General features: G+C 40.8%; 1 protein-coding gene across 1 annotated transcript; it reads left to right on the forward strand.

Moving 5' to 3' along the window:
• The first annotated feature begins 561 nt into the window (after nucleotides 1-561).
• Nucleotides 562-4,361, forward strand: TCEANC (transcription elongation factor A N-terminal and central domain containing). The gene is made up of 2 exons (XM_089508059.1): nucleotides 562-584; nucleotides 3,242-4,361. The coding sequence occupies exon 2, from the start codon at nucleotides 3,250-3,252 to the stop codon at nucleotides 4,309-4,311; it is 1,062 nt and encodes a 353-aa protein (XP_089364185.1). The 5' UTR covers nucleotides 562-584; nucleotides 3,242-3,249; the 3' UTR covers nucleotides 4,312-4,361.
• Nucleotides 4,362-15,854: the final 11,493 nt, after the last annotated feature.

Consider the following 15,854-nt stretch of genomic DNA (forward strand, 5'->3'; position numbering starts at 1 on the left):
CAAGTTAAATGATATATTGCTCTTATTTCTGTACAACACTCTTGTGTTTTTCATACAGGGGTGGTTGTGTTTACAAAACAGAAATATATACACATACATATATACACACACACTAAACAGTATCTTTCCCCCTAATACATAAAGGGAAGATGCATACATACTCCAATACCAGACTCTGCCCCCTTTAATCTTCAGTCTAAACCTTTATAGTACTCATATGACACAAGACCCACTCAAATCAATAATCCTATAGATTAATAATAGAGCCACCCTTGAATTTTCTAAATTTCATTTCCTTCTGAATTCCTTGGCTACAATCCCAGCCCTAAAAGCTGGCAAGAAGGTTTATAGTTAGGGAGGTGAGTAATGGACGCTTTTCAGCAATGCTTCCCTCCCATCAGCACTAAAACAATTGCAAGCACCCAGCAGCAGCATTTGCAAGCACAGTTCACACTGCGCATGCTCAGTTTGCCCGAAGACGGGCAGGGGTTCTTCCAAGCCCACGCCCTCAGGGTAGCGAGTGCGCATGCGTCCCGGTCGGATCCAGGGAGCTGTGGATGATCCAGGTCTGTTGCTCAGAGAAGGTTGGTCATGTAAAGGTTTTGGGTGGCTGGCAGTTTGGGAGGGATTTCTCCCCAGGATCAGGGGATGGGGTAAACATGTCCTACCACATTGTTATTACACTACAACCCCCATGCTTCCCAGTCACTTTTAGGACTACAATTTTCAGACTCTGCCAACCCATCTGCGTGGCCATTTGGAGTTGTGGTTCAAAAAGCAACCTTTGCAAGCTCTCCTCTGATTTGGAAATCATCCTCCTGTACACACACACACCTTACATGTCAGAGTTAATACATACTTATAATATAGGACCTTGGGCAAGTCACACTCTCTCAGCCTCAAAGGATGGCCATGGCAAACCCCCTCTGAAAAACTCTTGCCCAGAAAACCCCATGTTAAGGTTAGTGTTGCCATGAATTGGAAAGGACTTGAAGGCACACAACACACACACACAAATACTCAGCACATGCTCATAGTCATTCTCTATTTATGTGGCATGCTCCACAGCTGAGTGTATATGGGGTACCTGTGTTGATCTTCATGAAACTAAAGCCCAGATCCACATTGCAGAAATAATCCAATTTGAGACTGCTTTAGTTGCCCTGGCTCAGTGCTAGGGGATCCTGGGAATTGTAGTTCATTGTGGCACCAGAGCTTTTTGAGAGAGAAGGCTAAATGACTCACAAAATGAAAGCTCCCAGAATTCCATAGCATTGAGCCATGGCAGTTAAAAGTGGTGTCAAACTGGATTATTGCTGTAAACTAAGTGAATTATTTTAGCTTGATTACATTTGTCATGTAGCTCCGTCCTCCATATAGTGGCTTTATCAAAATGTGATTCGTTTACTTTATTTTTCAGGATCGGAGATGTCAAACACAAAGGTTCTCATGTCCTATGTGCCAAACCACATTAATTCTGCAGTGCAGGTGCAGTTGCAGTGATACTTTTGTTAGGCCGATCTAATAAAGGTGCAAGAACCATTATACTGAGAGCCAGCGTGGCAGTGATGTGAGCATTGAACTATGACTCTGGAGACCAGGGTTCAATTCCCTGTTCAGCCATGAAACCCACTGAGTGACCTTGAGGAAGTCACACTCTCTCAACCTCCTCTGAACAAATCCTGCCAAGAAAACCCCATGATAGGTTTACCTTAGGGTGACCATAAGTCAGAAATGACTTGAAATGGCAACATACACATGCACGCAAATTAAAGGTGCAGAAATCATTATGCTACCTTTTTAATCACACTGGGTCAGGTACAGATGGTTTTTAAAAATCATATAAGGAAAGAAGAGCAATGTTAGAGTCACAGGTCTGCATCTTGCTTACAGAGGTTCAGTGCCCAACTGTTTAAAGAAAATAAGTCTGTGAAGAACCTGGCAGCAAAGGCAATAAAATAAATCAATTAAAAATTTTCCTTTCTCCAGCTGTTAATAATGGCTTTGGAGACTCAGTTCTGATTTGTATTATGTGCTGCTTGGCATGTCTTGTGTTTGGTACCAGTGGTCTTAGTTTCTGCCTATAGAATAAACCAGGAATTGTAGCTTTTCATATGGCTCTGGATATGTTACGTCTCAAGAATTCTGTGACGTCAAAATTTGTTGATGTTGGATGCCCTCAAGTCATTTTTTTACTTATGGTGACCCTAAGGTACCTATCATGGGGTTTTCTTGGCAACTTTCTTCAGAGGGTGTTTGCCATTGCCATCCTCTGAGGCTGAGAGAGTGTGGCTTGCCCAAGGTCACCCAGTGGGTTTTTATGGTCCAGTGGGGAATCTAACCCTGATCTTCAGAGCCGTAGTCCAACACTCAAACCACTTCACCACACTGGCTTAAAGTACTGAGGGATAATAATTTTCCTTTTTAAGTTATTAAGGTACTCTGTCATTAGTTTGGTAAATACAGTTATGCTAATTCAGTGTGTTACCCGGGGACAGGTGTAGCTTGAAAAGTGTGCAGACTGGACTCTTAATAACAGCTTAATATCATTTACACCCATGATCTGTTTAATTTTGATTTCATTTGGTCCATGTATATTCTGCTTTTGCTCCATGCCATATTGGGTACTATAGCCTTTCTATTTTCCTGTCTCTATAAGTGTTTTAAGAGTGTATTGCCAGTCCTAGATGCTTCCAGAAGATGTATTTGACCCCTTTTGGGGCCAGAAAAAAAGGCAGTTCTGAAAATTTAGAGGGATCAAGGGCTAGAAAACAGCTCTGAGAGTCATACTCCCAGCCATATTCTCACCATAAGCTGATTGTCTTGTGTAAAACAGGTTCTGCTGTTGGTTGCAGTTTTACACTTGGCAAAATGTACAGCCTTCGCACAGCTGCAACACATTTGCCTTGAAAGAACTACTACAGTATCCTGTGTTTATGAGAGGCCACCATAGAGGATACGTATGCACCCTACAATTATATAACATGTAACCCATGTCTATTTTCTTAGAAGTAAGCTCTAATAAATTCAATGAGTTTATGTTTTGGTCATCCTACATAGCATTATTTATTTTATGTATTTAAAAGTTTTATTCCATACTTTTAGGGCATAACAAGGCCTAATGAATTAAACACTAAGAAAACATTGTCACGACCTTCCTAGAATATGTTGGTATATTGCTATATTGATAAAGCAGTATAGTGGCTTTATCAAAACACAATTATTTTATTTTATTTTTCAGGCTCTGAGATGTCTAACACAAAAGTTCTCATGACTAGAGCTGACAGTATAGAGAAGCTACTGTCTGAAAGAAAATACCAAGATATTGGAATTCATCTTGCATATCTTGAAACAGTGGATATGACTATTGATGATTTGCAGGAGACTGATGTTGCCAAAGCTGTGTTCAGAATCTTTAAGACTTGCCCTTCTGTATTACTAAAAAGTAAGGCAAAGCACTTACTCTCAAAGTGGAAAGCAGTTTATAAAAAGCATTACAGTCCATCAAGGCAATTTAAATGTGCATCATTTGATAATGCAAATGAGGATTCTGGTCACCTTCAGGTAGTCTCTGAAGATGTAAACACTTCTGAAAATCTGAACCAGCATGACAAAATGTGTTCTGCCAGTTCCAGTAGCTGTCTGACATCAGAAAATCCTTCAAATGATGGTGGCAGTCATGTGCAAAAAGATAATGCAACTCAGCCAGCACTTCTGGGTTGTACCAGTTCTGTAAGTGAAACAGGCCAACGGCAGGATCTCACTATGGCTGTGAGGTGTAAATGCACACAGCTTCTTTATGAAGCTTTGATTGTGTCCTCAACAAGTAATGAAGAAAATGAAAAGCACCACAAAATAGCGGAAGAAATTGAAGAGCATGTTTTTGCACTTTACGCTAGCAATGATAGAAAGTACAAAAACTGCATCCGAAGCAAAGTTTCTAATCTGAAAAATCCTAAAAACTCTCATTTAAAACATAACCTGTGTTGTGGGGTTCTTAGTCCTAAGAGGTTTGCTGATATGTCTGCAATGGAAATGGCGCATGATGAACTGAAGCAGCTAAGGGCTTCATATACAGAATCAGCGCTTCGGGAACATCAACTTCCCCAGAGGATCAGTGGTACACCAACAAACAAAATAAAATGTAGGCGCTGTGAAAACTTTGATTGCACAGTTACAGTGATTGCCAGGGGAGCTCTTTTCCTTCCTAGTTGGGTACGAAACACAAATCCAGATGAGCAAATGATGACTTATATAATTTGTAATGAATGTGGAGAGCAGTGGTATCACAGCAGATGGAATTGTTTGTAGTTATGTGTTCTGTAATGATGGTGTCTTCAGAGGAGAAAATATGAAATTATTAACAGGCATCTGAATATGGAAATATTTTCAAGTCCTTCAATGTTTGTCATGAAATAAAAAACTATATGTGACTCATGAGACAAAATAGTTACAAAATTACTAAAGAGATTGGCCTAAATCCAGTTGTTAATCCCAATGGGTCTACTGTATTTGGAATGAACTATTAGATTTATGCAAGAGTGGGAATCATGTGGCCCTCTAAAATATATCTAGAGAAATACCGGGAGTTGCAATCCAACATTATCTACAATTTACACAACATTGGATTGGAACTCCCAGCATTTCTCATCACTGTGGTGTTGGCTAAAGCTGCTGGGATTTGCACTGCTACAATATCTGAAGTGCTGCATGCTTTCAACTCTGATGTAGGCCATTATCTGGAAATCAGAATGACTAACTCTTTTTCCCCCACGTTATAACAATTAATGTTGTTGTTCTAGTTAAAATTAATGTCATTTGATTTTTCAAATGTATGCAGGTTGAGTCTCCCATATCTGAAATGCTTTGGACCAGAAGTGTTTGAGATTTTGGATTTTTCAGATTTTGGAATATTTGCATATACGCAATGAGATATTTTGGAGACAGAGCCCAAGTCTAAACATAAAATTCATTTATGTTTTGCATACACCTTATACACATAGCCTGAAGGTAATTTGATACATAATATTTTAAATAATTTTGTGCATGAAACAAAGTGTGTGTACACTGACCCATTAGAAAACAAAGCTGTCACTCTCTCAGCCAACCATGTGGACAATTTTGGATTTTGGAGTTCTCTAGATTTTGAAATTCTGCATAAAGGATACTCAACCCGTAGTAATGCTTTACTCTATTTGAAGTACACTGGTGCCTCGGGATACGAAATGATCGGGTTACGAAATTTCCGGGATACGAAAAAGTTGGATTGGCAAAAACTGTTTCGGGTTACGAAATATTTTTCGGGTTACGAAATTCATTTCGGCGCGAAATTCAAATGCTGCAAAGTGCAGCTATAGGCTTTCCAGTGCTTTCGGGTTACGAAATTTTCGGGTTACGAAAGGAATGGCGGAACGAATTAATTTCGTAACCCGAGGCACCAGTGTACCATAGTGCTAGGCAAAAGTGCGGGATGTACACTGCATTGCAGAAGTATTCAAACTTTGACTTTTCCATATTTTGTTGTGTTAGAACCTGAAATTCAAATTGATTTACTTGACATTGTTACTACTTGATGTATGCAAGATGCTCAGCATTTTCAAGGTGCAAAATATTTTTATGGTGGCACAAAAATGAAGCAGACAGAAACAAAATGGCATATGTTGATTGCGTAAGCATTCACTCCTTTGACTTAGTAATAACCTTTAAAGCCCTTTATGGCTTAGGTCCAGCTTACTTACCGGGAACACCTTCTTCCATACAAGCCAACTCGCACATTCAGGTCCTCTCGGAGTAACCTGTTACAGCCAAGGCCTTCCCTGGTTGTTTGATTGATTTATCGTTCCATGATACTGATGTGGGTTGCCCTGTTCGCCCCATGATGCCTCATTTTGATTATGCTTAATTTAGTTAATTTTATTTATTGAATGTATTTTGTGATGTGTGTTAGTTTAATGATGGGTAAGGAGATTGGGTCATTTTTATTATGTGCTTTTATTGCTGTTAGTGTTGTATTTTATGATTGTTACCCACCTCGATTCTTTGGGGATAGGCGGGCTATAAATAAATATTTAGTAGTAGTAGTAGTAGTAGTAGAAGTACTTTCAGCCTGTAAGTCTTCTTTAGGATCTCTCTCACCTTTGTCCATCTTGACTACTGTAATTAATGGTTTCATATTGAAATCAGTCCTTAGATGTTTTTCATGATAGATCTAAAGAGGCTAAAAAACCAAAAAATTACATTAGGTGTGCTTCCTAGCAGTGTGACAAACTGGAGAATGTCTCCTGTTGCCAAGATAGTGGGGTTTGCTTCAGCAGTGGGGATATTTACTCACCATCTTATCAGTTCAGCCTTGAAGGAAAGGAGTGAATTTATCTGTTCGCAAAAACTTTGTCATGGTAGTCAAATCTGATTGATTATAGGACTTTGTCTTGTTATCTTGGTCACTATACAATCACTTACTGATTAGGATTATACAGCAGACAGGCTGAAATGTGTGTGGAAACAACAATGAAGGTAAGACTTTTTCAACCTGTTTTAAAGTTCATGTTTTTACTTGAAAAAGTTGTGCGTGAAAACAGTGTGTAACTTATTTTGTACATTGTTCTGTTCTGGTCTACAGTGGTTGCACTTGTAATAGGTCTGAGAGACATTTTAGGAATGAACTCCACTGCCAGTGTCTCCAACAGAGGCGTTTTCTAGTATGACAACAGGCTTCAGTAGAATGAAATACTGGGAAACTGGAGCTTAATGGAGGTCACATAATTTATCAAAGTGTTATTTAAGCCAATTGCTCCTGATCCTGTTGTACTACAATTATCTATTCCTGAATATAAGCCACACTAGTTAGGTGTTAATGAGGGTTGTAACCCAATAACTTCTGAGGATCCAAGGTTGTGAGTCAGCATCAATGTACCGTAGTATGGTATTTTATGGTCTGGGCAGTCCCAGCTTCATCATTACATTGGAGCTACTGAGCTGTCAGTGGCTGGATTTTATATCTATTTATGTATTTATTACAGTGGAAATGGATCAAAATTAAAACGATCCTGGGAATGGGAACAGTGACAGCAACAAACAACGTAGACAAAAATGGGTCAATGTATTTGTGGTATTGATTTTTGTAGGACAGGAGGGAGTTGTGGGCAATTGTGGCCTTTCAGATTATTTTGAATTTTGGTTCCCGTAATCTGTCCATTGGCTGTGCTGGTTAAGGCTGATGGGAGTTCTAGGCCAAAAACAACTGGAGGGGCTGGATTGCCTACGCCTTGTATATTTTTATATTGATTTGTGTCATTTGTCTATCTTGCTCAGCAGGTCATTTGGCTATAAATCAGATGTTTTCCCAGTTCTTCTACATGATTTTATGCAGCCAAAGATGGAACCTGGACCTTGTGCATCAAAAGCATATGTCCTTGTGCTGAGCTCCCATTTTTAACAGCATCTCCAAATAGGATTTTAGCACTTCATCTTAGTAAAATGAATATATAGTATTTTATATTCCCTCACATGCTATGCCATGGAATATATATTAGTTAATGTCTCCAAAAGTTCAAGACAATGATGCTGTAAAAAGGCACTTTATGTTCTTCAAGAAAGGAGACCAACTGTCCTGTTCCTGATTCTTCTTGACAGCTCTCACTTCCTCCCACGCTCTGGCAGGCCTTTTATCCTGGCCTCATAAATGTCTGGGAATGTATTTATCTTCTGCTGCATAGCCTATCTTTTTGCTACTCTGCAGAAAGAGCACTGCAATATATTTAAAAAAGAAATGGCAATGCACAAACTGCATTTTGCAAACATGCATTATATCTTTTTTAAAATAAAACATTTATGGAGTGGAATTTTAATCAAGCAAAGGGAATAATTTATTACAAGTAGAATAACAGAAGTAATCTAACATGGTACCAGAGCAGCCATGAATACCTTTGATGATAGAACATCTGGTCAGAATGACTCTAGAGATTTAGCAGTATGTAGATAAGTTGGGTGTCTTAAGCTGTGAGTGGCTACCAGTTTTCAGTTAAACTACTTGTATGTCTTCAACAGGCCTTTATTCCAGATAGGGAATTTGAAGATGAAAAGGACTGTAGTAACAAAACTCTACAGAAACAGTTCTTAATCCCGGTTAGCCATTATTTATGGAAGAAAGATAAAGCCTGTGAGTTTATTTAAGTACCATTCTCCTCTTGGTTAAGGGGGCTTGAATTCAAATGATTGGCTAGTTCAATTATAATTGAATTCATTTTTATTGGAATTAAGTTGAACTGTATGACTAGATGCACAAAGAATTGTAGCCATCCATACAAGTTTTGGAAGAATTTGAAGAATGATATAGGATTAAAAAATGCTATCATGCATGGATTTTTTTAATATTACATTTATTTATTTATTTAAAATCATTCTCCTGCTGGAGAGAATAAGGAATACCCTTCCAATGAATATGCAGTGTAACTTGGGTGTAACCACACTGAAGAATTAAAGCAGTTTGATACCATTTCAACTCCCATGCCTCACCAAACTATACATCCTAAGATTCTGTAGGTCAGAGTCATGGCAGTGGTGTCAAACTGCTTTAATTCTACCATGTGACAGGAGTAACCCCAGAAAGTTCCAACAGTGAGAAGAAATGCTTAGGAGTGCTACCTCTAGGGAAAACGTGGAACAAATGATGGAAAAAGAAGTGGGGTGGGGCTTTCACACTAACACAATTGTACCACTATAGTTCCATTTCAATTGCCCTGGCTACATCCTGTGAAATCCCAAGGTTTGTAGTTTGGTGAAGCACTAGTGTGCTCTGGCTGGAACTTTAAATGAATTCTAAATTTTGAAAGTCATATGTTGGATCCTGAAAGGGCTGACTGGGATACCTACACATACCATTGCTTTCTCGCTCAAAAATAATCCTTTTGAAGAGTCTTTATAGAGACATTGTTATATTTTCTTTGCATTTAACACAGGGGTACACTTATAGTCCAAGATGCTTCATGAACTTCCCTGACTCTGTTTACAACAGTGGTTCTCAACCTTCCTAATGCTGTGACCCACAAGTTGAGAACTGCTGCACTACAGTATTATAGATTATGGTGCCAACCCTGGGTCTTAGGTGACCCCTGTGAAAGGGTCATTTGAACCCAAAGGGGTTGAGAACCGCTGGTTTACAACCTTTTCTCCCTATAGACCTCCTCTTTCTACAATAGTTGCAGGAGATGCAGTTTGGCACCCTTTTAAGTGCTGTATCACCATCCTATGGAAACCTGGGATATTTAGGCCTTATCCTTCTCTGCCAAAGAATGCTGGTGCCTTACAAAACTACAAATGCCAGGATTCAATAGGATGGAACCATGGCATTTAAAGTGGTATTAAACTGCTATATTTCTACAGTGTAGATGCACCTGCATGATATATTCAGCATATGAGTTAGACAGGGTGATATAATGCAGCCTTGCCTCACCCCTTTGCCATTTGGAAAACATTTCATTACATCTTTATTGACCAGCCCAAATGCACTAAATTCATCATGCAGTCATTTGAAGCTCCAGTGTATTCTTCATCAGGCAAAAGATGTAAAAAAATTATACAGTAGGGTAAAAAGTGATGGGTGTTGGCATCACTCATCTACAGATTGTGTCAGATGTTGCCTCTGCTGCATTTCAGTTGGTTCGGAGTGATCTCAATGCAGGCAAGGGCCACTTCCCTTCTTGGCCATGTGGGGACTGAGACAAATGACAGTCAACTTTAAACTCCATTAGCAACAGAAAAGCAACTTCCCTTGGGATCCAAATGCAAGGAGACACAATAGAAGAAGAATCAGGGAACAGGTGAGCTTGTTGCTCGCCATCTTCTTTTGTGGCTGAGCGAGGATGACCTCAATGTGGTTGATATCAGCATGACTGTTGTGGCTACACCCGAGGAAATCCTGGTATTTGTAATTTGGTGATGGTCTTAAAATTCCTTGCCAGCGAGTTCTAGTTTAGAATGTATATGAAACCCCAGATTTCCCCCAGAGATGCATCTACACTGCAAAATTAATGCAGTTTGAGACTGCTTTAACTACCATGGCTCAATGCTATGGAATTTTGGGATTTGTAGTTTTATGAGCTGTTCAGTCTTCTCTGTCTGAGAGCACTGGTGCCACAACAAATCCCAGGATTTTATAGGATGGAGCCATAGCAGTCAAGCAGTGTCAAATCTAGTTTGTTTGGTAGAATTGGAGCCACTGCATATTCCTCTCTTCCTGAACACATTTTTTTTCCAGGAGAGAGCAAGTGAGAGGGACAACAGTCTGAGAGCCCTATGATTTCTAAAATGACACAAAGTTCCACCTAAGGGGAGAGCAATGTTGTTCTCTCTAAAGTGAACCCAAGACCAGTACCAAGCCTTGTGTGGCTTGGGCCCAGCTTACCTGAGGGAATGCATCCTCCCATACAATCCTTCCTGCACTCTCAGGTCCTCTGGGAAGAACCTACTACAGTTAGAGAGAACTAGACTGAAGATGACTTCCCAGAGGATGTTTTCTGTTGCTGCTCCAAAAATCTGGAATGACTTGCCGGATGAGATCTGCCATCTAACATCTTTGGAGGCCTTTAAGAAGGCAATAAAAACAGATCTCTTCTGGCAGGCCTTCCCAAACTGATCTACTCAGAATTTTCACTCTCCATTTGTTTAGCTATACCCACCGGACTTTGATCTCGATTTATTTTGTTAACCATTTTATTGGGAATTGTTTTTAATGGTATTTTAGGGTGAGAAGGAGATTGGGGAACTAGGATCTAATATGTCCTGTTATGCTTTTATCTATTGATGGTCATGTTTGATTTTATTGTTTTTGTTTGTTGTTACCCACCTCGATCCAGTTCAGGGAGAGGCGGGATACAAATTATTATTATTATTATTATTATTATTATTATTATTATTATTATTACCACAACTGTATTTTAAACACAAAAATGAAGAAACAAAAGAGAAAGAAACAGAACTGTTTGCAAGATTTTTATTAATTTTGCATTATGGTTGTTGTGCCTATTTGCCAGATTCAGTTTGGCAAGTTTTAAAATTATAAGTTTAATTTGATGCCTATGAATCTCTCAAACAGTCTAACAGGTGACCCCTGCCGGATGCCCAGAGGAAGGCGAAAAACCTCCAGGCTCTCCGGGCCAATCTGCCCTGGAGGAAAATTCCTTCCCGACCCCAAAAGTGGCGGCCAGTGCTACCCTGGGCATGTCGAAAAGGGCCTTCCTTATGCAAGCAAATGGTGAAGCTCCCTCCTTCCATCTCTCCGTGTAGAAGACATGCTGGCATCATCTAGGCTCCATCGTCATCATCAAGGAAAAGCCATCCTGTCCAGACAGCATGATGTTTCTTCTAAAGTTTATTTTAAATTTAGTAAACAGCGCTGCTAATGATATTTTAGCAAGCAGGACTTTTTTAAAAAATGGAACAGCAAATACTCTCTTACTGGAGTATCATTTTTGCAGTGAGCAATATTCGATGTCTTGCTATCCCCCATTTCCAAATGGCAAGTGTTTTCTTGTGTGTATCTCTGAAGACCTTGTAGCATTTTTCTTTCAAAAGTGGGCTTTATGTTTCAAAAATTTCCTATGAATAACTTTTATTAATTTTCTTTCAGAGGCTTGTCGCTCTCTGCCGATTTCAGCTTAGCAGATTTTTACAACAGTAAGGATCAGGGAGGTCTTGCAAAAATTCAGTCTAGAAAATGATGACATTGGAAAAGGCAAAGACTTGTCATATCTTGAATCCATCAACAATCAGAACAGAGATTGCATTCTAGGAATCAGAAGAAGACTAGGGCAGGGAAGGGCAGCTATGAAAGAACCAGATAGGATCATAAAATGCAAAGCAATAATGATGAATACTAAAGCAAGCATCATCCATACCATTGTATTTTCCATCACTATCTATGGATGTGGGAGATGGACAGTGAAGAGGGCTGAGAGAAAGAAAATCAGCTCATTTGAGATGTTGTTCTGGAGAGGAGTGCTGAGGACTCCATGGATGGTCAGTAAGGCATGGATATGGGAATATATCAAGTCTGAACTCACCCTAGAAGCCAGGATGGACAAACTAAGGCTGTCATATTTTGGTCACATTATGAAAAGGCACAACTCACTAGAGAAGACAATAATGCTTGGAATGGTAGAGGATAGAAGAAAAAGGGGTGGGCCACATACTAGATGGATAAACTCAGTTAAGGAGGCTACAGCTCAAAGCCTGGAAAAGTATGCAGAATGGTTGAGGATGGAGGGGCTTGGAGAATGTTTCACCCATGGAGTTACCCAGAGTCAAAGTCAACCTGAAGGCAGTTAACAACAACAGTAACAAAATACATTAATTTTTCAAACATCCTAACAGGTGGACGCTACTGGATGCCCAGAGGAAGGCGAAAAACCTCCAAGATCTCTGGCCGATCAGCCCTGGAGGAAAATTCCTTCCCAACCCCAAAAGTGGCAGCCAGTGCTACCCTGGGCATGTCAGCAAGGACCACAGACCACCAACCTGCCAACTCTTGCTCAGGCCAAACTTATTCCTTCTTACCTTAAGGCTCAAAGAATAAGCCTTTTTCTGCATTCACGGGCTTCATTTCTGGACATTGCTTACCTTGTGACAGTTTTCTTGAAGTTACATTCTGTTGAGTTATGTTCTCAGTTATCCTTAAATGTTCTGGAGTCCCAGGTTTCATCCGTGTATATCACTTATCTTCTGATAGTTTCTTTGAAGTTTATGGCGGGTTACAGACCACCGAAAAGCAGTGGCCTGCACTTGCCCGTTTCCCCGCCAGATCGGGGCCTCAGCAGCCAGAGCGGTAGCTGCTGAGGCCCCAATCTGCCGCTTTCCAGGCTGCGGGGAAGCAGCAAAACGCCGCTTCCCTGCCGCCTGGAAAGGGGTGTCTTTGGGGCTCCAAGCCCCAAGGACACCCCACGACGGCAGGGAGGAGGAGAAAGGGGCCTCTTGGCCCCTTTCTCCTCTGTCGCTGGGCGCAGCCGTCTGAAGGCTGTGCCCAGTGACGCAAAGTCAGGAAGGAGCTCCGAAACGGAGCTCCTTCTGGGGCCTTGGAAAGGGCACACTAGGCGCCCTAGGGCGGTCCCAATATGTCACAACCGCACCGCCTCGTTTGGAGGCGGCGCAGTCGTGACGTAGTGATGGCGGCGGCTGTGTGAAATGGCCGCCGCCATTTTCTACGTGCAGAGCGCGTACTAGGGTTAGGGGCATCCGAAAAGGACGCCCCTTTCTAACCCTAGTACACGCTCATCATGTGTAACGGGCCTCAGTCTCCTGAGATGTTTGTAGAAATTATTGGGCTTTCTTGATGACCTCTCCTCATTTATCTGCAGAAACCTGTTATACAGCAATAAAAACAATTTGTTACATAGTGTTTATAGTGTATGAAAAGAAAAGGGTGAGATTGCAAATGGCTTCCAGAAATTTTAAAACTTTTGCTTCACATTTTTGTGCATGATAGGATGCTGTGCCCACATATTCTCAGCTTTCTTGTATAGTGGCGCTTCAGTCTTTCTGTTGTCATCCAAGTCTGCTAGATGGAGGAGGAAAAGCATCAATGCACAGCTATTGGTTTGCAGAAAAAATGGAGGAAGGGGGGTGGGACCAGAAATGAAGTGCATAATACTCACCTGGAGAAGTGAGTCCGCCTGGAAAGCTGTCGTCTTTGGGATTAAGGAAAACTCATGTTTCCAGGAGCTAAATTCCCTCCCTGGTCATGAAGCCAACCCAACTGGTGCATCTGAAGGAACATAGCTTCAGCCATTTGTATCTATCAGCCATAAAGCGGGAAGGGTCTCTAGCTTTCACTTGGAGTCATCTCTTACGTTATGCAGACAAGCAAGCAAACCAAACCTAATTGCTGGTTTAGAAGAAGTGAGTCCAAAGGTAAGGAGATGTGATGTGGAGGTCACAATGGCATTAAGTAATAAGGAAAACAGTTTGGAGTAAGTTGAAAATGTGTTTTTTACTGGCATGCAATTCAGTCAAGGATAGGTTGATGGTTTCTGTTTCTAATCATTCTGATGCATTTTCCTTTATGATATTTTCATAAATCTAGGGGAAAAAGTCTAGTCATTTTCCCCTAGGTTTGTGGAGTCCCATCTCCAACATATCAGTGACTATGAAACACAGGAAAGAAGAGAACCTCTAAAAACTGAACAACACCACCCACCAAATGGCTTGAGCTCACCTGAATTCACATATTGCAGTGTTTGGGAACATCCTGGATTATTTTTGTAGTGTGGATGGGGCCTCAGACTTGACAGAAGTACTTAGCCTCCTGCTGTTTCTACAGTGGCAATCTAAGTTCATCACAAAAGTGGTCCATGTTCAAAAAGGACAGGTAGAAGGCTATGGTTTAACATTGGCTGAGCAGTACCTTCACATTTCCCATCATTCTGAAGATCAAACACCTACAGAAATTTCCTGCAAAAGAAAGAAATGAAGTTCATCAAAAGCTTGCAGTCTAAATAATCAGAACTGGAACGGGAGTGAAGTGGAAAGAGAGATAGTTCAGAATATCTCAAAGAATTTTATCCAGTCGGGGCAGAGCTGCTCAGGTCTTCTGCTGGTTGTCTTTTTGATGTCTCCGCACTGCTAAAAATGCAATGCAAGCTGTTACTCATAGTCCTGCAGGTATAGGTCCAAAGGTTTTTGGCCTTCCTCTGAAATATATCAGCAGCTTTTAAATGTTGAGTGTTCAGGAAGCTCATTCCTGCAAATCTCTTACCTGAGGACATTCCCTTTGATGGGCTTCTGGATCGATTCAACCCACACCCTTCTCCTCCTTCTCAGTAATACTTACAATCCACGATAAGATAATGCTTGGGTTCGAAGCAGCTTCATTGAGATGCTCCCAGCTTGCTCTGATATTGGACTGACAAGCCCATTGACATCACCCACCTTTGACAAATATGGTGGAGCATCATTTACAAGATGGCAAAGAAAGATGGCAAAGAAATTGGAGCAAGGCATTTCAGATAGTGGAACTGAGGAATGGAGGATGATTCCTTTGAGTGCCAAAAGCCTGTGAATATTAAGGATTCACTGTTAATACCATTGAGCACTAGAACACTGGGGACCAAGAAGCCATGGTTCCATTCTAGTCCTCCCAATTGACCAGCAACCAGAGTTCAAAAAGACACTGGAAAAGAAGCTTCCAGCTGTTGGCTTCCCCGTCTCTTTCAGTCTATGAGCAGCTTCACCATAATCTGTCTTTTCTTCTCACTCACCTCCTTTTTCTACCAGCATGGCCTTGTCAGTTACTGACAGCTTCTCCAGTTGCCCTTTTTCTTCCCTCTTACCCATTCTGATTTTATTATTTACTCCCTTTATTCCAGTTAGCTTATTGTTATTTCTGACCCTTCTCTTCCTTCCTTCCTTGCTTACTTCCTTCCCTTTTCAGTCTTCTTCTCGTTTTTTCCTTTTTCTTTATTCACCTTCTCTCCAATCTAAATAAGCATGATGAGGCCTCTTTGCAGTTCAGTCGCTTTCCACCTGATACCATCATACTATGTCCCAGGTTTCATCTACACTGCAGAATTAATGCAGTTTAAGTGCTATGGTGCAGTGCTATAGGATTCTGGGGTTTCTAGTTTGTTGCAGCACCAGACTACAAATACCAGATGCCACAGCAAACTTCAGATCCCAGAGTTCCATAGCAGTGAGCCATGGCAGTTAAAGAGATGTCAAACTGTGTTAATTGTGCCATGCAGATGCAGCCCCTGAGAGGCATCTGGAGCAGCAGCTTTTTTGAAGAGTAGGGACGAAACACTGCACATTTGTTGCATTCTCCAACTTGTAGTATACCAAGGTCTCATTACAACTATGGTTTAAAC

The sequence above is a fragment of the Sceloporus occidentalis genome, unplaced genomic scaffold (assembly GCF_023333645.1).
Source record: "Sceloporus occidentalis isolate IW3139 unplaced genomic scaffold, rSceOcc1.0.p SCAF_2, whole genome shotgun sequence".
NCBI lineage: Eukaryota > Metazoa > Chordata > Lepidosauria > Squamata > Phrynosomatidae > Sceloporus > Sceloporus occidentalis.